This window comes from Chanodichthys erythropterus, chromosome 3, assembly GCF_024489055.1.
Source record: "Chanodichthys erythropterus isolate Z2021 chromosome 3, ASM2448905v1, whole genome shotgun sequence".
In the NCBI taxonomy this organism is placed as follows: domain Eukaryota; kingdom Metazoa; phylum Chordata; class Actinopteri; order Cypriniformes; family Xenocyprididae; genus Chanodichthys; species Chanodichthys erythropterus.
The window spans coordinates 27,166,386-27,194,298 of record NC_090223.1 but is presented as its reverse complement, the minus strand read 5'-3'; the positions used below and the strand labels follow the sequence as shown (position 1 = coordinate 27,194,298).

General features: G+C 36.2%; 1 protein-coding gene across 4 annotated transcripts; it reads right to left on the bottom strand.

Annotated features, from left to right (window-relative positions):
- Positions 1-8,315: 8,315 nt before the first annotated feature.
- csf2rb (colony stimulating factor 2 receptor subunit beta) lies at positions 8,316-25,989 on the bottom strand. 4 transcript variants are annotated; one of them, XM_067381574.1, is made up of 14 exons: positions 25,833-25,989; positions 23,799-23,963; positions 20,576-20,717; positions 20,320-20,489; positions 20,081-20,232; positions 16,364-16,511; positions 16,119-16,257; positions 15,865-16,016; positions 15,637-15,764; positions 15,358-15,532; positions 13,335-13,428; positions 13,073-13,142; positions 10,404-10,501; positions 8,316-9,417 (listed from the first exon to the last, which is right to left on the bottom strand). In XM_067381574.1, the coding sequence occupies exons 2-14, from the start codon at positions 23,893-23,895 to the stop codon at positions 8,988-8,990; spliced, it is 1,995 nt and encodes a 664-aa protein (XP_067237675.1). In that variant the 5' UTR covers positions 23,896-23,963; positions 25,833-25,989; the 3' UTR covers positions 8,316-8,987. The 4 variants fall into 4 exon arrangements, with proteins under 4 accessions (XP_067237675.1, XP_067237676.1, XP_067237678.1 ...); XM_067381575.1 differs by lacking the exon at positions 25,833-25,989 and adding an exon at positions 24,606-24,876; XM_067381577.1 differs by lacking the exon at positions 23,799-23,963 and having other exon boundaries at positions 25,833-25,984.
- Between the last annotated feature and the right edge of the window lie 1,924 nt (positions 25,990-27,913).

Sequence of the window (27,913 nt, the reverse complement as noted above, 5' to 3'; positions counted from 1 at the left end):
ATGAATTACACCAACTATAGTGCTGTTTATGCATTGTTGGCATGCATTTCAACATTTTACATGAATTTACATATTGGCATCTGAAGTAACTACTGTATGTCCAGAAGATTATCAAAATCACCTGAGTGTTTTTTATACACTGGAAATCAGTGTTATCAGCTTTATTATCAGCTTTATCAATTACCAAAGAGTTAACAATACCAACACTGCTGGAAAATTGTGGAAAGATGTTTTTGCTGTGTTTTGTTGGCAGTTTTTGAAAGGTCACGTTAAAGGTCATGTCTCACATACATACACATGTACAGTGTATGGCATCTACTTTAAATAAATTCAATTGTATTTGACTTTTGCTGCTTAAGCAAGTGATGTTACCATGGAAATGATAAATTATTTAATCCATTTCCTCTCTTGATGCCTACGATTTTATTAATGCATTTTTATTTCTCCAAAAGGAAGATATATTTTTCCAACAGAGCAAAACAATCACTGAAATATGCTTCAGTATTACACTAGCAATTATTACTGAAGCCAAAGCAAAGATATTTACAAATAAAATCACTTAAATATTTGGCAACCATAAAAGGTCACATACTGAAAGATACCGCTGAGACAGAGAGGATGAGAAGGTATATTCCTCTCTGCTAGTACACTTATTTCCCTTTAAGCACACTTAAGCAAAGGTGCTATAAAGTTTGTTATTATTATTTCTGCAAAAGCATGATGTACAGGCACTCAGCGTTCATGTTTGCAAGAGTTAAAGCACTAAGAGCAGATAAATCTCACATATGCTAACAGAGAGAAGTGTTTGCACCCTCCCTTTCCATGATTTAGCCTCCATTAGCCTGCTAGCATAACACACATATAAACAGACACACACAGGTTGTCCACAAACTCACAGCACTTTTCAATGGCAGTAAGATAACGTCTGGATATTGTCATACTCTGTCCAGGCCTGTTGATGTTAAAAATGTGTGTGAAATTCAATGAATTAATGAATAGAACTGAAGAAAATCATGCTAACAGCTAAGAAAAGATGTTGAAAACAAGACGCATGATGCAAAACTCATCAAAATTCACCCGAATACACAAAAAGATCAAATTTTACATGTATTACTGTGTATTACTTACCATAAACTTCTATTGTTAGTAGAGCAAGTTATATTTATATATTTTAAAATTTTTATTTTATATTTAAATGTTAAAAAATGTACTGTAAATTGCAACTTTGGTCTGCTCAAGATGGCTTCATAAGATAGAGAGTACAGAGTCATATGGTGCTTTTTGTAGGAGGATGACAGATTTTTAAGATTAAAAAGATAAATCAGACACTAAATTAGAAGAAAATCTCAGGCAACATGCTGTTTCTCAATGTAGACAAACTTTGTCATCCTTTAATGTTTGACAGTGAAAAAAGCAAATTTAAAGTCGGCGTGAAACGGACGTTGTGATAGTCTTTTACTCCCAATACTAACTTGTATGTGAGTGAAATGGCTTCACAAACAGGAAAAATGTAGGGTTGAACTTGATTTTGTCCATAGGGAACTGATTGGATGGGTGTGGTTTGCTACTGCTGTGATGTCATGTGAGTGACAGGTTGTCCCGCCCCTGCACCAGTAAACACATCATCAGAGAAGAGATGTCGCTGAAAGAGGGAGGGGAAGTTGTTTTGATTAAAGATTATGAGGACACGTTAATTTTTATAAAATAATAATGTACACATTTAAATAATTTATAATAAACACTGAAATATTACGTACATTTTTTTTTTAGATTTCATGGTGACAGTAAATGATTTTGTTTACACTGATTGTTAAAGTGGTTTCTGAGAATGTGGGTGAAAGTACAGTCAGACACAGCTCAAGCTGTTTAATCAAGCATGTACAAATAAGTTTCTTACACACAAGCACACAAGCCACAGGGCCTTAAATAAGATAACAGGAAGACGGCGTGTGCTGCCGGTAGAGATAAAGATCTGATCTATTGTGTGTGAGCTTGCGTATGGTTTGGGTGTGTGAATATGTGCGCTCTTCCGCAGATGTTTGTGAGCGTGTGTATGTTTATCTCTGTGCATATTTGTGTGACACTGAGCCTCAAATAACCTCCTGCTCCAGACCTTCTGAGACTAACGATATTTGTCTCGTGCACAGTCGCCGACTGTACAGCTGTTACCACGATCTGCATCTCAGCTGACATTCTGCTGTCATTCACTTCATGATTCGCATTTTTACGCGATCAGCAAGCGCAAACGTTTTCTAAACATTATAATTTGGTTGCAATTAGTGTATATTGCACTACAAAGTTTTAAAACAAATGTAATATATTCATATAGTGGCAATATTATAGTTGACTTAATCACTTCTGGCTTTTTGATTGTAGCATTTGATACATGCGCTTTCTGTAAAGCAATATGTATTACATTTTGCAAATATGTTTTAATTTTATATAACTAAAATTATCTGAAATTGTGAAAAGACCTGGTAGATTTTATTAAAGTAGTCTTAAACTAATATGTAATATATTTTTATGATACAAAACAAAACCACACAAAACTGCAACATTTGCCAAGTGTTGTTTTTAAGTTTTAAGCCTTCTATAAGAAACATTTTAAAGTGTGGGAGACTTGAACTAACTAATATTAAAACTAATATTAAAATGGGGAACTCCTAGAAAATATCCTGAAAAATAAAATATATCATAAAAACTAAATTATGTATGAAGTCCTGCTACGTATATTATAACATTTCTGCAATCTTATAAAATATGCTAAAACCACCCTTGACATACTGTATGTCATATTATTATAACATTATCACAAACATAATACAACTAAAATAATAATTTTTTACACATTAGATGTGCTAACTAGAAGCTTTGTTGATCAATTTAATAAATAAGCTTCTGTCTGTTCAATACAGTGTTATTACAGACTGTTCATTTGTTATTATTTGTTTAAAGGTATCCAAATGTTGAAAGTCTGTTATTGAATTCTCAATGGGAGTCAGCAATTTTCACACTTTTTGGTTAAAAAACTGCCAAGTTTCATCTCACTACTCACTGGAAGATCATTATGTGTACTTTTTTTGACTGTACATTTACATCAGAATTGAGCGACTTCTTTTGGGTGGGAGAGTTTTGTTCTGACTCACTAGTTCACATCAGTACTGCTCGAGAATCGGTCTTCCATGAGCGGTTCACTAAAGGTCAGAGGTCAGTTCAGGGGGCAGGATTACTGAGCTAAACAGTTTAGCTAGATTTTATATAATACAAAGCTATTTAACAATTGGCCTATTTATTATGTATGAGCGTGCATTATTTATTTATTTATTTTGCCCTTTGGCGTATGAGGTCGCAAATAACCTGACCTTGTCCTTCAAGTTGAATAAAACAATTTTTTATTGTTTTTTAAAATGCTTTTTGAATGCTAAATGTGGCTTGCTTTAGTCCCTTTAACTAAACAACAGTGCAGTTTAACTGCTTCATGAACTTTGACCTCGTCACTTCTTAAAGAGTGACACAGTGGTGTTTCCCCAGCTAGTGTTTGGACAGCATAAACTATGTTTTAAGTGAAATAAAAATAAAGATCCTAGCAAGTCAATTGAAGTGTTTATTAAAGAGTTTGATAGAGAAGGCAAAACAGCTTTTTTTTCCTTTTTTTTTTTTTTTTTAATCAATATTGTATTGTATTAGGCAATATTTTATGAACTATATGGGACATTCTAAGAAAGGTTAAAGAATTTCATATGTTGCTGATTTGTTGCCGTTTTGTATGATCCCAAGCATGCATTATGTGGTTTCTGTTATATGATTATTGTATTCCATTTGATGACTTTTGCTGCCTTCACGTGCTATCGGAAATTTCCTACTTCCCACTTCTGAAGTCATGATTACGAGCTGGTCGCATTCAAGTTCTTTGTTGTCGGAAAGAACAGGGATCATGGAGTCAGGAATCATAGTGAGGAAGGTTTATGCTTGCCTATTTATTGGGAAAATATTATTAAAGCCATAATTATATTTAGCGCTCCACTCAAAATAAGCCCCATTAAGCCCCAATCAAAATAACTTCCCCTCCATCTCTTCTCTGATGATGTGTTTACTGGCACGAGGGCAGGGCAACCTCTCACTCACATGATATCACAATAGCAAACCACAACCATCCCAATCTAGTTCCATCTTACATTATTTTCTTGTTCGAGACGCTGCTTGATGTAGGGCAGGGGTGTCCAACCCTGCTCCTGGAGAGCTACCGTCCTGCAGACTTCAGTTCCAACCCTGCTCCAACACACCTGTCTGTAATTATCAAGCAACCCTGAACACCTTGATTATCTGGTTCAGGTGCGTTTGATTGGGGTTGGAGCTGAAATCTGCAGGATAGTAGCTTTCCAGGAGCAGGGTTGGACACCCCTTAGGCTTACTTGTTTACACAACAATGATGTACTAAAAAACGGAAAGTTTTTCCATTGCGTTTTTCACGTACAGACGACAACATCTTTTACCTGAAAAATAAGATGGATAGACTGAACACGTAATATGCATGCACACAACATCACCGTTTTCACAAATGTGCATTTTGTAGTATAATTTTCAAAAACGTGCACTTTGAAACCCGTTTTCAAAAGTTTGTGTAGGTGTAAATGAACGGCCAAAACGCATAAAAAGTTTTACATTTTGAAAAACTGCCCCTCAGATATGTCGCAATAAGGAAGAAAAGATTATCTAACTTCCATTTCATGTTGATTTTTTTTTTGAGGGAACAAATTAAACCAGGCAAAATTGTTACTTTTAAAGGGTTAGTTCACCCAAAAATGAAAATAAAATCATTTATTACTCACCCTCATGTCTCATGCCGTTCCACACCCATAAGACCTTCGTTCATCTTCAGAACACAAATTAAGATATTTTAGTTGAAATCCGATGGCTCCTTGAGGCCTCCATAGGGAGCAATGACATTTCCTCTCTCAAGATCCATTAATGTACTAAAAACATATTTAAATCTGTTCATGTGAGTACAGTGCTTCAATATTAATATTATAAAGCGATGAGAACATTTTGGTGTGCCAAAAAAAAACAAAATAATGACTTCGGAAGCTTCGGAGCACAAATGAATCAGCGTGTCGAATCATGATTCAGATTGCATGTCAAACCGCCAAACTGCTGAAATCACGTGACTTTGGCGCTCCGAACAGCTGATTCGACACACTGATTCATTTATGCTCCGAATCTCCCTGAAGCAGTGTTTTGAAATCAGCCATCACTAAATAAGTCATTATTTCCTTTTTTTTGGCGCTCCAAAAATATTCATGTCCCTTTATAATATTAATATTGAACCACTGTACTCACATGAACTGATTTAAATATGTTTTTAGTACCTTTATGGATCTTGAGAGAGGAAATGTCATTGCTCCCTATGGAGGCCTCACGGAGACATCAGATTTCAACTAAAATATCTTAATTTGTGTTCCGAAGATCAACGAAGGTCTTACGAGTGTGGAACGGCATGAGGGCGAGTAATAAATGACATTATTTTCATTTTTGGGTGAACTAACCCTTTAAGACAGTTCAATCAATCTTTGTCATTTGTGTTCAATTTTATTAATATTTAAAACATGAATTTGCAAATAATGGTTGTGTCCAAAAATTTTATCATTCTGTTTGTTTGTTTGTTTTTTCTTATTTTCATTTAAATATTCTCCCAGTAGGCCTCAAACTTAATGTTTTGTTCTTCAGGTAGATATTATAGACCAATGAAGGTATTTGAAGGTGCTTTATTGTAGTACTCATACGAAGACCCTGTGATTACATAATGGTCTCATATCGCTATAGTTTCCAAATGCCTTGAAGGCTTTCCTGTTTATTTACAACAAAGCAATGGGGACATGTTGTCTACCAAGAAAATTTCACCTTGGTTTTGCTCTCTCTCTCATTCACTCTTGAACAATGGATCTTAAAGTCTTTGTGTGGAATGTATCTGCTTTCAGAAACAAGATCAGAATTTATCTGGAATGTTTGTGAAGAAACAATAACCATGTGTGTACCTGTGTGTGCAAACTTTCAGTGCCACTTTAGTGAGGAAGAAATGAAAAATTAAGTGTTAAAAGCTTTTTTTAGTGACTTGTGTTGGTATAATTAAAACATAGCCACACACACTCTCACACACACATACAAGGCCAATATGAGGTGCAGAGTGGAGTAGATTAGCCTGCAATAAATCACATCTGCTCTGTGTGAAACCGATGATACAGACATACTCTATAAACTCCGGTCTGCCAAAAAACACACATGTGAAACACTGAGAAAGATGGAGATAAACACACATAAACAGACACTAAAATTAAGTATGTGTGGAAGAAGAGGCATTCTTGAGCTTTAGCAAAATCTTTAAAGGTGCCATCGAATTGAAAATTGAATTTACCTCAGCATAGTTGAATAACAAGAGTTCAGTACATGGAAATGACATACAGTGAGTCTCAAACTCCATTGTTTCCTCCTTCTTATATAAATCTCATTTGTTTAAAAGACTTCCGAAGAACAGGCAAATCTCAACATAACACCGACTGTTACGTAACAGTCGGGATCATTAATATGTACGCCCCCAATATTTGCATATGCCAGCCCATGATCAAGGCATTACACAAGGGCAGCCAGTATTAACGTCTGGATCTGTGCACAGCTGAATCATCAGACTAGGTAAGCAAGCAAGAACAATAGCGAAAAATGGCAGATAGAGCAATAATAACTGACATGATCCATGATAACATGATATTTTTAGTGATATCTGTAAACTGTCTTTCTAAATGTTTCGTTAGCATGTTGCTAATGTACTGTTAAATGTGGTTAAAGTTACCATCGTTTATTACTGTATTCACGGAGACAAGAGTCGTCGTTATTTTCATTATTAAACACTTGCAGTCTGTATAATTCATAAACACAACTTCATTCTTTATAAATCTCTCCAACAGTGTAGCATTAGCCGTTAGCCACGGAGCATAGCCTCAAACTCATTCAGAATCAAATGTAAACATCCAAATAAATACCATACTTACGCGATTAGACATGCTGCATGACGAAGACTTTGTAAAGATCCATTTTAAGGGTTATATTAGCTGTGCGAACTTTGTTTATGCAGTGATAGAGCCAAGAGCTCCGGAGGGAGCGGAGAGCGCGCGATTTAAAGGGGCCGCAGCCCTGAATCGGCGCATTTCTAATTATGCCTCAAAATAGGCAGTTAAAAAAATTTATTAAAAAAAATCTTTGGGGTATTTTGAGCTGAAACTTCACAGACACATTCAGGGGGCACCTTAGACTTATATTACATCTTGTAAAAAAATGTTCAATGGCACCTTTAATGCATCGTGCTTGAGTACAAATAGCTTGCGATTACACCAGTATAAGAAAAAACAAACAATTTTAATACTCTCCTTAACCAGAGACAACTATAAGATTGTCTCTGTGGCTCTATCAAAACATTAGTGTTTTGTTGGAGCATCTTAACCAACCTGATACTGTCACTGCATCTGAAATCAAGTACTTCCTTACTAGTATGTGAAAAACAGTACGCCAACAGAGTGCTATGTCTGAATAAATTGTATTCGAAAAACAGTTGGAGAAAAGTACCCAGATGACCTACTACTTCTGCCGAGATTCTGAAGTGTGCATTCGATGGACACTTTACTATCCCATGATGCCTCAGGAGAGGATTTATGAATGGCAGTGAAGCGACGAACTGAAAACTGGTACGTCACGGTGAACTTGATTTCACCACGTACAACATGTTCCTGGATCAACATCTTTGTTGATCCTGGAACAACATTCCAATCAACCAATCAGATTTGAGGGACAAGTTTATTATGTCAAGTTTAGGCTTGCAACCAGGGTTAGGTGCTTCTACATCAATGTTATTAAACTATCATTTCCCTCTGATTTTAGGGATAAGTTATGGGGGTTGGGAAAAGGTTAGGACTAAATTTTCGGATAGGAATGTTGTTCCAGGATCAACAAAATATGTCTTACTTGGAAAAATCACGAAGACCGGTAGGTCACGTGACAGTAACAACATGGTGGATGCAGTACGTCCAGATTCCATTCATACTACCTATTATAATCATACTTAATACAATTTTTCAGTTCAAATGTAGCATCTACTCAGACAGTATGCAATTTCAGATGCACCATGTGTGTTTGGATCAGCCAATGATGTGAATTTGGGGTCTGGATCTGTCTAAAGACACTGTGAATTTTGGGAAACCTCATTATTTCTGCACTTTTGTTTGGTGATGTTAGTGGTGTGGCAATAACATGTCAACACTGTTTTTTTGATCATCAAGTTTTATTATTATATAGTCATATATGTTACATTATTTGGTGAAAACAGCAAACATTACTAAAAGCACTACTACTACTACTACAAAAAAAAAGTCTCATTCACAAATAATTCTATACAAGTTGCTTTCTGTGCAACCTCAGTATCTTTTCTGTTCATTCCCGCGACACTCGCGCCCAAGAGCATGCGCAGTATGATCTTTGTGCAACGAATAAACAGTAACATTCTCAAAACAAGTTCAAAACAGAAATGCAGAATACATTCAATGCAGTGAGTTGCCTGTGAGAGGCACAGACAAAACATTCATTATCGACTAATGCGTTGCTTGCTTTCCACATTGTGCACTGTGGAGAAGAGTAATCAAAATAAGACTTTTCTTACATTCATTTAAAGCAATACTGCCATCTGTTGGTGAGACTATCACAGCAAACCTGTTTGCAAAGAGTTTTTTACCAGCTTTCATTATGGGCATGTGAAACATCTGTGTAGCTAGACAATGCTCTTAAGTGACATTTAAATAGATTTGAACTGCATTTATTGTGCTTACTATCATGCCCATTTTAGCCATGGCCCTCGCTTGCATGTTTGGGTCCATCTTTGAGCCTGCAGGCTCTTAATTTTTTTTTTTTTTTTTTTGAAAAGCACCAAACTAACACTGAGTCCTTGATCATTATGTTCCAGATGATCCACATGGCATCATGAAGTAGCCGGATGGATGAGGGACGACCATACAACCCTGATCTGGGCCGGGGGTGTACGCAGGGGGTTCATCTGATGGATTATTGGTTGGGCTGTCAACAGGGGCGGGGTTTTGAGTGGCTGGCATGGCAGTGGGAGGAGTTACAACGTAGCCTCCATTTATTGGAGCAAAACTCACAGATGTGTGATCTTTGTCTGTAGACCCGTCCAATCCTTTGTCCTGAGAGCAGGAATCCTCACAGCACAGAATATAAGGCCCGCTGAAGTTCATGCCTGATTTGTCTTTGCACATGCCTTCCCCTACGTAGGTGCACAAGTGGTTTGATCCAGATGACTGCCCAATTTTAACAGCTTTCACACTCACATCTTCAGTATGTAACAAAAGCGGCTCCTGGGAGACACTGTAACAAAATTATGTGTAAAAGTAAAACATCGTCAGATTTAAGATGCAAAACATTGTCTAGACTTTAAAGTCGACATGAATTACAATAATACGCAACCCACACCATAATACTACATATTTTTGAGGGTTTGAAAGAGGAAGTGGTGGCATTAGCCGGAATGCAAAGTCGTTTCAGATCAGTGTTGCTACGGTATTATTAACTAAATTTAAAACAAAAAATGAAACTATTAAAAATCATTTTTGCTAACTGAAACAAAGCTCAATTGTCATGTCACCTTTATTTATACAATACAGATTGTTTCAAAGCAGCTTTACAGTAATAACAGGAAAATGATTATTCAGTGATGCAAACAGTTCATATCAGCTAAAAAAAACCAAAAAAAACAGTGTCATTGTTCAGCTGAAATTAGTTTAGTGTTAGTTTAGTGTGCCTTTCTAAAGATCATCAATTATTAAATTAGTTAATAAAATAAAATAAAATATAGCTAAATATTTCATAAAAAACTTAAACTAAAAAATTAGAAATGTTGCCTTGACAAATAACTAAAATTTGTTGAATTACTAAAATTGTTAAAACTTAAACTGATATAAAATTAAAGCTAATTAAAATATATATAAAAATGAAAACTAATAAAATAGAAAAAGCACATTTACAAAATAAAAAAATAAAAATAATCTAAAATTTAGCTAATTTAAAATGTTAATAAATATGATTTTATATATATATATATATATATATATATATATATATATATATATATATATATATATATATATATATATATATATATATATATATATATATATTATACTAAAATAGCATTTTCAGACACTATACTGTAATTCCTACACAAAAGGCCATGATCATGCCAATATACTTATATAGACTTCACCATAGGAATGAAAAGACTATCTCAACTTCCGTTTCATGCTGACTTTAAAATAGTTTATATGAGAAATGTTTTCATTTGAGTGAGAGCTTACCTGCTTTTGCAGAGACTGATATTGTCTGTAGCCAGCAGAACACACATAGAGGTTGTCTCTTTCTCAATCTGGAGATGCGGCCATCCGGTGGAAGACTTCTGAAAGAGATAGGAAAAAGAAAATATGTAATTCAGTTACAGCATAACCTAACCATGTGTCATTTAAAAGAGTGGATTAATAGTTATAAAACTTAGTCTATAAAGACAAAACTGATAGACAAAAAAGCCATGTTTATTATCATTTAGCTGTTGTGCTCCAGAAATAGTGATTTCTGAGAAACACTGTTGAAAGTGGATTGAACCAAGCAGCACAACACACTTGTAGCCAATCAGCAGTAGGGGGCGTGTACACTCATGATGACGGGGGAGGAGAAAGAGTGAGCAAGAGCAGTGTTGCCAAGTCTGCGGTTTTCCCGCGGAACTGGGCTACTTTTACACTGTTGTCGCGGGTTGTTTTTCATGTCCGGGGGTTGAATCGACCCCAAAGAACATGATATTTATCCCCTGGAATGCAGATTTTACCAGGGGAGCCCCACCAAGAATGACGATTTTACCCCCGGAACATGATTTTTACCGTGAGACCCCCTCTGAAATGTGTTTGGGCTAGTTTTGGGCTATTTTTGAGTCGCAATTGGTCTGGTTTTATTGTGAAAACCTGGCAACCCTGAGCAAGAGGGAGATTTGAAGAAATACTGTAGAAATAGAACGAGATGGCTCAGAGACATTACAAAGGAGAAAAGATAAGATGAATATCACTGGAAAGAGAAGGGTTATGATCAGACAAGAGCTTTAGGACCCGCTTTAATGTTAGAAAAGCTTTCCACCACTAGAGACACCGAAATGGGAAGCCCTGAAAACGGATGCCGAGGTTGCGTTGTTTCTGCTCCATACATGAGTAACACTGGTTTAGCTATGTTTCACAGAACCAAGATATGCTGTTGTAGTAATATTAACTCTAGTAACAGGACAGTTTTGAGTGTCATTGTTTGACTGGAGCTGGTGTGCTGCTGGTGACGAACAACAAACTCTTGCTGGTACTTTTGTGTACTATATGTTAATTTTTTGTTCTTCCTTGTCATTCGTTTGTCATCTCCGCTTTATTTTTTGTGAAGCAATATTTTCTTTCGCTTCAGCTATGATAAAGAGACATATGCTGCATCCCAATTCACATACTATCCGTTCTAAATAGTATTCGAAAATAGTGTATGTTGAATCTGAAGTGCAGATCCGAGCACACTCTGAATGGCTAATGTTGCCCACAACCCATTGCGCTGTGGAGAAGGATTCGATTAGAACTACAAACACGAATAAAAAGTGTTAAAAAACTACAAACATGACGGATGTGCGTCGTGACCGCCTCGACAGTAAAAGGCCCACTGAAGTTCTTGAAACGCGCAGCATTATTCAATGTGTTGACGTAATTTCAACTGAAACAGGAAGACAAGGCAATATATTGACCAGCTCCGCCCCTTTTTTAAAATAGCCAATATCGTTTTTTTTATATCACAGCTCGGCCAGAGCCGTTAAACTCAGTAAAACTTCAGTTTCCTTCTAATCTCTAACAGTTTCTCCTCCTAATTTTCTCCATATCACTTTAAAATACAGAATTCAAATGGGTCCGATACGTTTCGTGATCTGAGCCGACTCGTGGATATGATCCGGTCTGTGCTCTCGTGTCCCTGGGTCAGAGCAGACTGTGCTCGTGCTGCAGCAGTTCATGTTATACTAACGCGAAAACGGACTTCATTCACGTCAAAGGAAATATTTACACTGTCTGAATCGTTCCCTATATCCTTGATATAGTGCACTGTGTGCCATTCACCATGTATAAACTAGTAAATGTGTGAGCAAATGACCAATTTCAGCCACAGATTTCTGTTTATAGTGTAGAAGGGGGCGGGACTTCAGATTCTAGAGAGCGTTTGATTGGACAGAAGATTTGATGAGAAGCTGAAGTGATCCATTTTAGCAGAAGTGAGAGACTGTAAGATTTGAATGCTTATATCTCCTAAATGCGAATTTTGTCATTGTTGGAGGGAACACACTAGCTTAGTCATAACCTTAAGGCTAACATATTCATACTAAAAGCTAAAAAAAAATGTACATTTTGATTTTTAAACAGAGTGGTTAAGATAAAGGGGTTTCAGTGATTAATAATCAGTATCTAACCTGACGAAAAAAATATTTAATAAATGTCATCCACGTTATATTTCATCTGCAACAGCATTGTGAACTTTTATAATGATGTGTTTGGCCATTTGCGTGTTCATTATGCAAACACAAGGAGAGTTCTCCGTATGAAAGACCTATGACTGGCAGATCAACATACGACTACATTTCTCTCCGAAATGGTAAGAAATTAAATTTAATTGAATGTGGAGGATTTTAACTGTGACAAGGTGATTGACAGGGCAGTTTACGGTTACAGGTTGCACATAACTAAGTGACAGAATGTCTGTTAAAGACTCAATTATGTTAAAAAGTAGTATGTCCCAAAGCTTGCATGCTACACACTCAAGTATGTATTTTTCTTCACAAAAACAGTACATACTTTTAAGGCATAGTATAGGTAGGCGAACTGGGATGCAGCAATACACTCTTGCATTGCGTGTTTGAAAATGCGTATTGTGCATCAAGCTCCAGATTCAAGATTAGTCAGAAAAGACTCACCTTGATTATCCCCTCCAGCACTTTGCTCTTTATGGGCGATGGAACCGATCCCTTCCATAACTTAACCCTTCTGTTAATAGAATTACACATATGAATAAACAAACAAACAAAAAAGCTACATATAATGACTGCTGCTGTAGTTCAAACAGTAAATCATGGACTAGCATTACCAGTGTATATTAACAAGTTTGATTTCCAGGGAATGCATGAACTGATCAAATGTTGGATAGATGCATAAATGTCAACCTGTAGTGTGATTTACCTGTAACAGACAGGAAGGGCATTGTACAAGATGATGAAAAGCACCGCCACAAACACAGGAACCAAAATGTAGATGACAAGGCTGATAGACGAAGCTGATAGACAAAAAAATTTGGGGGGGCGTAAACAAACCAAATTAGTAATGCAGGATTGAATGTTATATATTGTCATTAATTACTCACCCTCATGTTGTTCCACACCCGTAAGACCTTCATTCATCTTCAGAACACAAATTAAAAGATTTTTGATGAAATCCGATGGCTCAGTGAGGCCTCTACTGCCAGCAATGACACTGAACCTCTCAAGATGGCACTAAAAAGGGCACTAAAAGGCACTAAAGACGTATTTAAAACCTTAATGTTATGAAGCGACGAGAATACTTTTTGTGTAACGACTTTATTCAACAATATCTAGTGATGGGCGATTTCGAAACACTGCTTCATGAAGCTTCGAAGCTTTACGAATCTTTTGTTTCGAATCAGTGGTTCGGAGTGTGATTTCAGTAAACGAGGCTTCATTTAAGTGATCCGAACCAGATTCGAAACAAAAGATTCATAAAGCTTCATCACTAGATATTGTCATAAAGTCGTTAATTGGTTTTTTTTTTTTTTTGTGCACAAAAAGTATTCTCATTGCTTCATAACATTAAAGGAACATTCCACTTTTTTTTGAAAATATTCTCATTTTCCAACTCCCCTAGAGTTAAACAGTTGAGTTTTACCATTTTCAAATACATTCAGATGATCTCTGGGTCTGGCAGTACCACTTTTAGCATAGCTTAGCATAGTTCATTGAATCTGATTAGACCGTTAGCATCTCGCTCAAAAATAACCAAAGAGTTTCGATATTTTTCCTATTTAAAACTTGATTCTCCTGTAGTTACATTGTGTACTAAGACCGACGGAAAATGAAAAGCTTCGGTGTGTTATGATTCTTCTGTGTCGAATCATGATTCGGATTGCGTGTCCAACCGCCAAACCGCTGAAATCACGTGACTTTGGCGCTCCGAACCGCTGATTCATTGTGCTCCGAAGCTTCCTGAAGCAGTGTTTTGAAATCGTCCATCACTAAATAAGTCGTTATTTTGTTTATTTTGGCGCACCAAAAATATTCTTGTCGCTTTATAATATTAATATTGAACCACTGTACTCACATGAACTGATTTAGAGGTGTTTTTAGTACATTAATGGATCTTGAGAGAGGAAATGTCATTGCTGGCTATGGAGGCCTCACTGAGCCATCGGATTTCATCAAAAATATCTTAATTTGTGTTCTGAAGATTAATGAAGGTCTTACAGGTGTGGAACGACATGAGGGTGAGTCACTAAAAATGGAACTTTGAGTCTCAGACCTTTCCAACAATATGTGTTTTGTCAAGAGTAGAAAAAGTTTTTAATATAAAATAGGGCAGTACATTTTGTAATATGAAACATGACATTGTCCAGAAGGGGGAGGTGCCTGGTTAAAGGAATTTAAGTACTGTTTCCATGATGGTTTTTACAGGATGAATACTGAGGCTGTAACCTTTTGAATGATACCTAATTTAAGATTATTAATAAAATATGTAATATGAAAAAAAAGAGCACCAATCTTCTTGCTGCCAGGACACTAACAGTTAAGCATTTTAGAAATGACCAAACATTAGAAATGATACCTTGACATCTAACTGAAACAAGTACTAAAATGACTTAAACTAAAACTGATATAGTAATGAAGTTAAATGGAAATATAAAAAATAAAAATACAACTAAATTATATGCACCGTGCCACTTATTTTAATATTTCTCAAAGTAATCTCAACGCAAAAAAATGGCCTATATATACCCAAATTCAACTTAATAAGTCAATATTAATTGTTTAGTTTTTTTCAAATCTATATTTATTAATGATGTAGTGTGTAATTTTAAAAGTGAGCACATCTCAGTCTTGACACATTATCCAATTTTGTCTCAAATTAAATTAAGAAAGAAAGAAATCAACAAAATAGGGTTGTATGATCAGAAGTGCATAGTCAATGGTGTTACCTGGCTTGGTGGTGAACACTGCTGGCTCCGACCAATCTGATGGCGGAATAATATATTCGCTATCTGGTATAAGCAGTAATCTGATCTGGGCCTGGTATTCGGTTGAACAACTTAGATCCTTAGATGGAATATCAAAAAAGTTGACCCCCTGTTCAAGGGTAACGTTCACGAAGTCCTACAAAAAAAAAAAAAAAAAAAGTTAAAACCATGCATGCGATCAGTCACAGTTACAATGAATCATTTAGATGCAACACAGATATCGAAAGATAGCTAACACACCTTGTGGGACAAGAGTTTTAGCTCGGTGGAGTAAAGAATCACTGTTTTAACATCTGGTATGGGCCAGGTCATTTTGAAGATGCCATCTTCTTCCATCACCTGAATCTTGTCAGGTTGTGGAAATCTAACTTGAAGAGAAGAACACCAAACGTTAATGTTCCTCCTAAACTCCAGAGGGCAGCACTGGGCACACAAGACTCCACTAAACAACACTTTAAAGAGACTCACTGTGTTCATGAGTTTGGAACGTCCTACTGTAATGCACTGGTCTCAGCTCCACTGTTAACAGGTAAGGGTCAGAGACAGTCACAGAACACATAAACTCTGATAGCTCAACGTCTCTGGACTGCAGCTGAGGATGATCACAACAAACAGAGGGTCTGAGGGATAGAGAAAGGGTTGTCAGTGTACAGGATGTGACATGACACTGTAGATCAATTGTTAGTGATATCACATGAGTTTGGGATGGATGGAGAACTCACTTAGCGTCATTACTGTCATGGCACCAGAGACGATAAGACATAACCTGTAAATAGTCTGTCTTCATCTGCCAGGTACACGTCACCGTTTTTTCTCCCTCTATCACACACTGCAGGTTATAGACTCCACTGACCTCCTCATCTGCAAAAGGTCATGAACTTCATAAAACTGGTATTTGCAGTATAATGAGGAAAAAAAGGAAAATTATTTTAGGTTATTAGCAAAAATAAATAAATAAAAATAACACCATTGTGAGTCTTCCAGGACACCGGGTGGCTCCAGTCACTCCAGAGTCCTACAGGACCCCGCGCTCTCACTTTGGCTTCATAATGGTAGCCGGGCAACAGTGACTCCTTGTCAATCATATACGTAGATGCATTGATGTTATCCACAGTCTGTTCCAGTAAAACAGAATGAGGAAACTTATCAAAGGTAATATTTCAATAACATGCAACCAATTAAATCTGACATTATAAATAACTTTAAAGATAGACCTACTGTGAGTTCTGAGATTGTTATTCGATGGTATATGTTTGTTGAAGCCATCTGCTTATTTTTTTATTTTTCATTTAATGGTCTATTCAATATGAAAAACTATGCATAATCAATGTACAAAAAAAATCACCAAAAGAAGTTATATTTTGCAATAAAGGCAGCCTATATTATAATATAGATAAATAGTTTTGAATTTCTCCTTCGTTTTTAATTTGATTGTCATTTTCAATGGGATTGTATTTCTTTCACGTGCATGTGTACCTTCAATTTTGTCCAAATTTCAAGTCCATTTTTATTTAAAATAAAAGTTTGTAATGTTGTGTTTCTTTTTTTTGTTTTTTTACCGCTAGATTTTGAATTTCAGTGGCGGGCTTCCTTTTTTTTTTTTTTTTTTAATTGAAACAACAGTAGGGGAATACAAAGACATTTGAATCTATAAAACAATTAAATCAAAATTCTGTATCTTATATCACAAATCAATCATGTTTCTATTACATTAAGTATCCTTTTCAACAGCTTAGATGTCTTAACAGCTTTTCGATTGTTCTGTATTAAAGTTAGAGAGTCATAAAAAATCTTCAAATCAGTGGAAAATAGTCTACCATTTGGTACAGTCGATATACATTTCGCTTTATGTATATGATATTTCCCTAATAGAATAAGAAGTTTAATTATAAAATCCATTTCCAATAAAGCAGTACCACAATCCATAAACAAGACCATTACATTGGTTACATAATGTTGTGTTTCACCTTAAAGTAACATTGCTGAAAATTGTGGATAGGCACTCTACAGCTAGGTGGCGACAAGTAACTCTCTTTGTTAGTGCATCACTGAACCATTCACTGAGCGATTCGCTCAAAGGCTGTGTTCCACTCCACGTTTAGACATGCACTCATGAACTTCCCTAAGCACTTCCCCTTGGGGTTTCCCTGCCACCATTTTGAAGTGAAGTGGATGAGGGAAGTTTATATGGACAGACCCTCGCTCCCTCGATTTTGACAGAGGGAGTGAGTCCATTTCATATGTACACTTCAGGCAGCTCTATATACCACAGTGCAACACGATTGTGATGTCACTGCATATCACGTTTACTTTACCCCACCACAAACAACTCTATGATATATTATTATTATTTTTTTTAAATATCTAAAACAACCCAAACACACTTATGTACATATAGAATGCTGCATAAAACAGTTTTGCAAGAAATGTAAATAATCAACTCCATAGCAGTTTCCAAGTGATCAAGGGCTTAGGACAGGGATGGACAACTCCGGTCCTGGAGGGCCAGTGTCCAGCAGAGTTTAGCTCCAACCCTAATCAAACACACCTGAACCAGCTAATCAAGGTCTTTAGGATTAGTAGAAAGTTATAGGCAAGTGAGTTATCATCAGGGATGGAGATAAACTCTGCAGGACACTGGCCCTCCAGGACCGGAGTTGTCCATCCGTGGCTTAGGAGTTCCAATCCAGCCCATTGCACGAATTCCGCCAGTAGTGGGCAGTCATGCAATATAAGCAATGACGTACATCCAAGTCAACGAGACTGAGGGAAGTTAGCGAAAGAAGGGCGTAAAAAACGAACTGGAACACCAGTGTTGCCGGTTTTCCGGAACGGCTACTTTACACTGTTGCCGCGGGTTGTTTTTCATGTCCGTGGGTTGAATCAAAGACTATAGAATAACACAAGACGTGTCACTCATATTGTTTTGAATGGGAGAAAATGTAACGCGCAATATGGCGGAATAAGTCCCGCCTTCTAAATAAGAGCCAATCGCCGACTGGTAAAGTCATCGCGTCACTTCAGCGGCCGTTAGAATCACCGGTTTCTATAGAAACACTCGCCTACGAAGAGACACGCATTTAGGTCTGCGTATGCGCATTAGCTTGATCCAGCCTGAAAAATACATTTTTTTTGTCATGATTTGAGCGTTTAGAAACTAAATTTATGAGCCGGTTGTTGTTAGATTTCATTGGTGATTTCAAATATCAAATTTAATCTTAAGGTTGGCGAACAGTTTTGGAGAATTTGATGTTTCCCCATTCAAAGAGATAGGAGCTGCATGATGCCCAGGATGCCCGAGAGGCGTTTCAAAGATGGCCGCCGAGTGAAATGACTTGTCTTAAAGGGACTTTGGTTGAATCGACCCCAAATAACGTGATATTTAGCCCCTGGAATGTGAATTTTACCAGGGGAGCCCCGCCAAAAACGCAGATTTTACCCCTTGGAACGCGATTTTTACCGTGGGACCCCCCTGAAATGCGACTGGGCTAGTTTTGAGGATAAATTTTGTTGTGAAAACCTGGCAACCCTGTGGAACACAGCCAAAAACCCTGATCAAAACAAGTGCTTATGTGAGTGTTCGACTAGAAGTGGCGCTGCGCTGCGGTGTATGACATCAAAAAGTATTGATCGCTTCTATTTGAACACCTAATGACTAATTAATTTTACTGAACCGTTTTTTTTTTTCCAAATATACAAATTAATTCAGGAAGTAAACATCACTGTGTGTTTCACGGAGACAAGCAATAGATTGTTCTGTGAATTATTTTGGAAATTGTCCTTGGGAGAGCAAAAAACTGTCAATATTGCGTTAGAAGTGTAAGTTACTCCAACACCTTGTTTATTGAAATGTTGTGTAAAAGATATTTACACTTGCAATCATGCTGTAGCCTATGTTATTTTTTAATTGATTCATCACAGTGGAAATACGAGTTGTAATATTTATACAGTATCAGTAACAGTAGGCTACACAAGTATTTTTGCAGCAGGCTAAACCAACCATTTTTTTTTTTCACAAATGGCATATATTACTGATTACATCAGTAACACACTGATTCTGCAAGTGCAAACACACATTTCGTAAACAAACAATGCCAACCGATCGCATAAATACATAGAAGCGTAGGCTACTCAGCATTCACTCATGTAAATATCCAAATCTTGACAGTGGATCTCCAGTTTCAGACCGCTAGCATCACTCTTTCATGTGGAGGCTTTATCTTAGTTGGGAATCTTGAGTTTGAGGTTATATGACGTTTCCTTACAATTTCAGATTGTGTTGTTTGATAGTACAGTGAAACAAAGCTGCTGCTGCTGCACAGATATTGCTATAGAAAGGATACCCACTACATCCTATAAGAAAAGGTTGCTATCAGATAATATTTGAATATGTGAGCGCTTTAATGACATTTAGGGTTTGGTGTTTATACCTTTGATTCATTTTCCTCATTTATTTAAGTCCATTTATTTCAGGTAAGTATAAGTTACAATATCTTTCAGAAGTTTGGAGTCAGTAAGATTTTGAATGTTTTTGAGAGCCAGTTGCATTTATTTGATCAAAAATAAAGTAAATCATTATACTATTGTTGTGAAATATTATTAGTTTGTACCTTATCTTAAATTAATATACACCCTTTAGGGGTAGTGTTTGCACATTTTTTCTGATAATGCACTGTGTACTCACAGTCCAGTCATGCTTGTGTCTGCGATACTGAAGCTGGTACACCAGAGTACTTGTGATGTTTGAGGATGCAGGATATGGGCTTTTCCAGGACAGCAGATGACTTCCGCCATTAGCCTCCATCTCTGTTAAGTCAATTGGGGCCTTAACTTTTCCTGAAATCACAATAACACAACGGTGAAATGCCTTTCCACAACAGAGATGCTTTAGAAGGTAAATACATGCACAAAACACACACTCACCATGCTGAGAAACATTGAGAATTGTGGCGTTCAATGTACAGGGTAAATTGAAGAATAGAGTGTGATTTGTTCCTACGCCAAACCTTCTAGTTTTATAGCGACACTCGTGAGAGATCTTCCCATTGGGTAAAAGCACACCGGGTCTGTGCGGGACGCATTTCGTTTTTATACTACAGAGAAGGAGAGAGAGAAAAAAAGTTATTTTTCCCCTTTGTAGTTTTCTTTCGTTCTTTCTTTCTTTTTTTCTTTCACCTACTTTGTAGATGTGTCCCAGTAAAGTTCAAACAAGGATATGTTTCCTGTAGCATGTGGATGAACATGTGGATCAACCTCCCAACTACATTGTACACTGGTCTTGTAGTCATTGTAGCACTGTAAGGAATCCATCAATGGAGATTCTAAAACAAGAGATTAGCAGTCAGTATTAAAGGTATGGTCAGTAACATGTCTGAGATGGACAGATTTGATAGACTACAACATATGGGTCACCAAAGCATGGCAAATACATATTCTTACGTTCAGGCAAATAATACTTAAATTTCCCATAAATTAAAAGAGACCCATACATTTCCATCAATGGTTATCAACATCAATTCAAGAATTTTAGTTGCAATTTATTTATTTTTGCCATTAGTAGTATTATGTTTTTCTAGTTCACATTTTAAATTATGGGAGCTTGTTTCCGTCATGTATAAAAAATAAAAAAGATTTTTTTTTTTTTTTCAGAATTGTGAGTTTGAAAAAAAAAAAAGTCAGTCTTTTTGTCCTCATAATTGTACTTAATAACTCACAGTTCCGAGTTTATATCTCACTATTCTGAGAAAAGAAGATACAAACTTGCAATTGCAAGAAAATAGTCTGAATTGTGAGAAAAATGTTGCAATTATCTTTTACATTTTTTTTTCTGTGGTGGAAACAAGCTTCCATATTAAATGGCTTTGCAATGTGACATTAATTTTCTTTATATTTTGTAATTAATTACAATAAATACACTAATAAAGGTATTTAATAAAAAAAAAACATAAATAGCAAATTAGTTTTAGCTCTTGATAAAGGCCTGTTCACACCGAGGACAATAACTATAATGATAACTATAAATTTATAGTTCTAAAAATCATTCTAAATATAAAAGAATAGCAGAGTCCACATCACAACTATAACAATAACAGCACAGAGAAACTATATCATTGGAATCACTTTCAAAACTATAACTATCTTTCTTGGTGCATTTAGCATGTCACATTACAAGATATTTTCACTTCCCAAAAGTATTTCATGCGAACCATTGCACATTTAAATTGCAATGTATGAACACTGCAAATATCATGCAACAACATATAACTCTTCAGAATAATAATAAAAAAAAAGCCTGTTCAGTGATGATCTGTCCTCCAGTTTGGGAAAAAAAGAAACTTTTTTCAAAGGTTATTTTTTTCCTAGAGTGTCGCTGTCTCACAGACGTGTGACCACAGGCAGGAACTTCTAGAGGTTACTAGATTGACAAAGCTCAGGGTGATGTCATTTTTGGATTGTTAAACTTAAAGGGAATTTTTATATACTATTCATAGATTCTGCAAAGCTCAACTCAAATTACTTAGAAGTAAAGTTCTAAAATCAGGGGCTGTATTCATAAAACATTTTATCTTACCACTAAGAGTTCTCCTAAATAGCAGTAAAAGTTTTTAGTTAAGAGTTTTCTCTTAAAACCTATTCACAAAGCTGCTGAGACCAACTTTTACTAAGGAATAGACTGAAGTCTTAAAGGGTTAGTTCACCCAAAAATGAAAATTCTGTCATTTATTACTTACCCTCATGCCGTTCCATACCCGTAAGACCTTTGTTAATCTTCGGAACGCAAACTGAGATATTTTTAGTTTGAATCCGATGGCTCAGTGAGGCCTGCATAGCCAGCAATGACATTTCCTCTTTCAAGATCCATTAATGTACTAAAAACATATTTAAATCAGTTCATGTGAGTATAGTGGTTCAATATTAATATTATAAAGCGACGAGAATATTTTTGGAGCACCAAAAAAAAAAACAAAATAACGACTTATACAGTGATGGCCGATTTCAAGACACTGCTTCATGAAGCATGGGAGCACAAATGAATCAGTGTATCGAATCAGCTGTTCGGAGCGCCAAAGTCACGTGATTTCAGCCGTTTGGCGGTTTGAGACGTGATCCGAATCATGATTCGATACGCTGATTCATTTATGCTCCGAATCTTCCTGAAGCAGTGTTTTGAAATCGGCCATCACTAACTAAGTCGTTATTTTGTTTTTTTGGCGCTCCAAAAATATTCTCGTCGCTTTATAATATTAATATTGAACCACTGTACTCACATTAACTGATTTAAATATGTTTTTAGTACCTTTATGGATCTTGAGAGAGGAAATGTCATTGCTCCCTATGGAGGCCTCACTGAGTCATTGGATTTCAACTAAAATATCTTAATTTGTGTCCCAAAGATTAACGAAGGTCTTATGGGTGTGGAACGGCATGAGGGTGAGTAATTAATGACAGAATTTTCATTTTTGGGTGAACTAAACCTTTAAGCTAAGAGTAAGGGCGGGGTTGACCTCGTTGCTATGGAGTATCCCCACAGTGATTGGCTGATGGGGGAGGAGTCAGTGATTTAATCATAGAAATATTGTAGAATGAGGTGTCATTTTTCCACATTAAAATAAAGGTTTTAAAATACAAATGTTGCATTATTCAAATAAATATTTTTTAATAAAAATGTTGCCATAGTCAAAATAAAATGTTGCCATATTGTTGCCATAAAGGTTTTAAAATGTAGGCTAAGTGTCACTAATTAAACTAGTATATACAGTTAATTGTCCGCCTCTTGGATGTCTGCATCTCAACAAATTATGTTTTATAAACAAAGTTTGGGAGAAACAGTCTTTCTAATCAGCTCGAGAGGAGGTATATATACACAGACGAGAGTCGACTCGTGTATAGTTACTTTGACAGTTTTCTGCATCCCTCCGCCAACCCGCTCCTCCCTCTCGGCTGGGGATACGGGGAGGAGCTAGTTTTAGGAGCTAGTTTTAACGCTAAAATGCTTTGTGAAATACTCCTAATACTCCTAGGACTCCTAAATTTAGGACTGACACGTCCATTATTTTTAAGAGTTTCTCCTAAATCGGCAAGTTAGGAGCTACTTTTAGCCTTAAGATGTTTTGTGAATACGGCCCTAGATCTTTAGACCTGCTTTTTACTGGCCAATCTAACTGGCCACGTCCAGAATTACAAGTGTCTGCAAAGGAAAATCTCTATTGACTGTCTAGTTGGGTCCAAGATAAGGGTTTATTTTTGCTGCGATAATAAAATTTATATGTATGAGTCCAGGACGGAGGCCACAATAATAAGATTAGAAAGACCACTGATAAGGTCTATCTGGTGGACACAGGCCTGAACTATGCAGATTTTAAGAGAATTGAATACAATAATGTCTTATCTTTCTCTCTCACCTTTCCCATGCGTGACTTCATAAAAAGGACACAGATTACTGTCCCCTCTGACCAGCAGAGTGAATGAAACCATATGCAGAATCCATGTAGAGAACATTGTAGCTGAGATCAGAGTCCAGGCACTTTTTTTAGAGCAGGTGATTCTTCTAGTTATTTCCAAGATATCTGAATATTTAGAAACCAGTGTTGATGGTTAGAACCATTCAATTTAAAGGAACAGTTCACCCAAAACAGAAAATTCTGTCATCGCTTGTTCACCCTCAAGTCGTTTGTTTAGAAGATCTTTGGGGTACAAACAAAAAAACACTGAGCCATTCTTCAAAAACAGCTTATTTTGTGTTGCACAGAAGCAAAAAAGTCATAGAGTTTGGAACAAAACATGAGGGTGAGTTAATGATTACAGAATTTTCATTTTAGGGGAATGACGTTATGCTGTTATAGAAGCAAACACAAAAAAAACACACCATACACATGCTTCTGAGAAATTCTCACTGCTTTTAAGCACAAAATTTCCTTACATCACATTTTCCCTGTCATTAAAACATTCAGCACCCACACAGCAAACTTTAAAGCTGAAGTTTTTTTGAAGTCATTTCTGCGACACCTAAAGAAACAGTAAAAATATTGACTGTTTTCTAGCATGTTTCCTAAACACTACTCCTGTCAAACAGATCGTCTTGCGTAAAACTCGTCTAGAGTTGTGTCTAGAGTTTAGAAGTGTTTTCACATCGAAATGACAAAAAGAAGTATTAGTTATTTTGAAAACACAACAAAGCATCTAAAAATGTTAAATATTAAATTGCTTACTGTTTGAGACACAAGCATGGTGACTTCCAAATCCATCTTTCGGTTGAGAATTCAAAATCCATCTTTTAATTAATGGAGCTCTTCAAGTAACTGGTGCGGATCTTGATAAACGCCCTAGATCTTCATGGCGCATGTTTTATACAATAACTATACATAAACTACCCTTCTGCGGTGATCCTGACCATCTACCCATAACCCACTAATGAAGCTGCGCAGGGTAAAACACAGACGCTCTACTCTGTCACAGTTCTCGCAACTGCCAGGAAACCGTAAAGAAAGGGATTTCCCTGCGCTTAAAAGACTGTGAGGGGCGTTGGGGGAAAGAGATGTGGTCAAACTGCACACGTTCTGTCGGAAATTGACTTTAAAATGTGTGTATTTTGTAAAAGTTAGTTTAGTTTCATATGTTTTCCTGACATTTTTAAGTTTACGCTTTCATTTAGAGATTGCGTGGTGTAAGGTAGAGCTGCTATGTTTAGCTGCGGTGACCTACTCAAGCGAACGTAGTTGAATGAACTCACTGAAAGGGCAAAAGAAACAAAAACGTGAGGTAAAATATGTTTTCTCCACAACAACTCTTGGTTGTCTTCACGTGTGAATGCACTCCAAAAAACGAAACAAAAACAGTTAAACAGTGTAAAACACTGCAACAAGTTAGATTTACTTGAGAAGGTAACTTTTTTTTTCTGAAATCTTGTTTTAAGCATAAACCTCTTGTAAAACATAAAACTTATGTTTTTAGTTTAAAACATCTTCCGAATTTATCTTTGTGTTTTATTTTTAAGGATAATGTTCTAATTTCTCAGAGAATCTTTGGGATACAAAAGTATTCTGAATATAATTATCTCTAGTCTTTTTTGGTTTTTGATTATCTGTTGATAATCTGGGTATTTTAAACCTAAGAGGTGATCTTTAATCCATATAAAGATCAGGATAAAGGTCGGAAGTCTTCAGAGAAAATTGTGAAATTACCACTTCATGGTCACTTTTTTCCCCCCTATATCCTATTATCAACGCTGTTTAAGTCTTTGCGAGTTCATTATAATGGAAAGATTTGATATACATTCATTCTTTTTTTTATTTTTATAAACTCACTCAAATAACTATATCTTTCACTTCTCATTGGCGATTTTTTGAGTTTAGTGAATTTTAATACTATATAAAATATATATACGTAGTTGAAAGCATATTATACAAGTTCATACTCATTGTTTAAAAAATACGTACCTGTATTTCTGTCATCAAAAGCAGGCTGGTAAACTTTCCATGAATCTGTGCTTGGATTAAAGAGTGCTTTGGTCTGTTGCAATCAAAGACAAATCAATATGTGTTCCTAGTGTGTGTGTGTTTGAGGCATTGTTCCTATTGCTGAAGTGTATTTGCACTCGTGAGATCATTTACTTGAAGCTCAAACCAAAAGTTCCTTTTTTTTTTTCTCAGTTGGGTAAAAACAATAGTTGTTTGGTCATCAAAAACAGCCTTTTAACAGGAACAGAGTTGAGTTGCTGCTAAATATGAACCAAGAACCAAATAACTAAGTAACGATATCTTGATCAACAAATTGACTGTATTCAACTTTACATTATTATGGAGAGTGATTGTCAACTTTCATACAAAAGCAGAACACCTCTACACACATATTAACACCCACAAATGCATAAACCTTACTCCTACATTCATTTGCTAACACACTTGGTAAAATACACCCATGAACTCACATATGCAGACACAAACAGCAATGAGGAGCTTTCCAGTAAAAGGCAGGAGATCCTGAAAGTGTCAAAAATGTCTCACTCTTTCTCTTCCTCTTTCTCTCTGTGCATAGTGTTATATGCACTAAAGCATTACTTATACTCAGCTCTTCTATTTGAATTCTAACTGAGCATAGGTGTTCAAATCAAGTATGAGTCATTTGCATTTTTGATGTTGCTAATTGGAAACATGATTAAACATCCAGTCCGTTCCCCTTATATTTTCAGGAACCACAAGCAATCGTGCCTGGATGTGTCTGGAATTCTTAACAAAGACAGGATGTGTTTAATATGTGCATTTATGTGTTCACTGATTGTATTTTTTTGGCATAACATGGTATGTAGAAGGGAAGAAATTAGAGTGCGAATAAAAGTGTTGAGAAATGTTGCAAGCCAGCTTTGAACTCTTACCCACAGTAGCAACAAAACTCAATCGCTGTGTTCGAATATATGCCTATTTCCATGCTACTGAGTAGGCCAAAAACAGTATGTGAGCTGAGTAATATGTAAGCGAAAAGTACCCAGACAGTGAAGTGGACACTTTACTATCCCATGAGGCCATAGGAGAGGATTTGTGAACGGCAGTGAAGCAACCGAATTTCATTACAGTTTTTCTAAATCAACTTTTTTTCTCAAAACAATAAGTTCTGGTCTCTGAACAATTCGTTTCTTGTTCACATCAGATTTGGATTTCTTACTGATTTAAGCAGGTTTTGCATGAGTTTTGGCAATACAGTTGTCTTCTATTTGCACAACATGTCAATGCACATGGCTTGTTGATCAAAACTGATTCTCAGTGAAACTCACTCTTCACAACTTAAACGTTCTTTCATTGTGTGAGCCATCACATGCTAAATGATCCATCAAATTCTACAAATACCTTTGACGTTGAATATTTGTAATGTCTGCTGAATTGGCAAATGGCCTGCCATTGTAATGAAATAGGAATAACAATCTTACCGATCAACAAATCAAGTTTGGAAGCATACACTAGGCTATATGGAGTTTGCTCAGCACAACCACTACCATTTTTGAACATGCAGGAATGTCTAGATCCCTAAACAGCAACAGCAGTTTATTTTTGTAGAAATGTGTTACATATAAATTGATAAAACACTGTTGCTTGTCGTGGAAGAGCTACAGGAAGATATGCAAGTCTGTAAATCTAAAAAATGCTGGGTTAAATATGGACAAACCCAGCAGGTTGGGTTGAAAGACACCTATTATGCCCTCTTTCAAGATGTAATATAAGACTCTGGTCTGGTCAAGTTTCAGCTTAAAATACTCCACAAATTTGCCCCTATTTGGGGGTGAGGAAAAACATGCCTTTTACTATATTGCTGGCTAAAAAAATAAATCCAAAATTGGTTGAAAAAAATGGCTGGGTGAAAACAACCCAATCCTTGGGTTTGTCCATATTTAACCCAGCATTTGAGTGTAGCAGAAGACATACTGTATGTAAAAATGCAAGCAACTGTGAATTTTCAGTTTTCATGCAACACGTAAAAAATATATGTCCTGTGTAAATAAAAATGTTTGGTCCCACTTTATATTAGG

What these genes read in the sequence shown, in the direction of transcription:
- csf2rb (XM_067381574.1), bottom strand. Translation starts at nt 23,895, where the DNA reads ATGTTCTCTACATGGATTCTGCATATGGTTTCATTCACTCTGCTGGTC. An exon ending in TAAAACTCTTGTCCCACAAG is followed by an intron (nt 15,533 to 15,636) that starts GTGTGTTAGCTA and finishes TTTTTTTTGTAG; the next exon opens with GACTTCGTGAACGTTACCCT. An exon ending in TGCTGGAGGGGATAATCAAG is followed by an intron (nt 10,502 to 13,072) that starts GTGAGTCTTTTC and finishes TATCTCTTTCAG; the next exon opens with AAGTCTTCCACCGGATGGCC.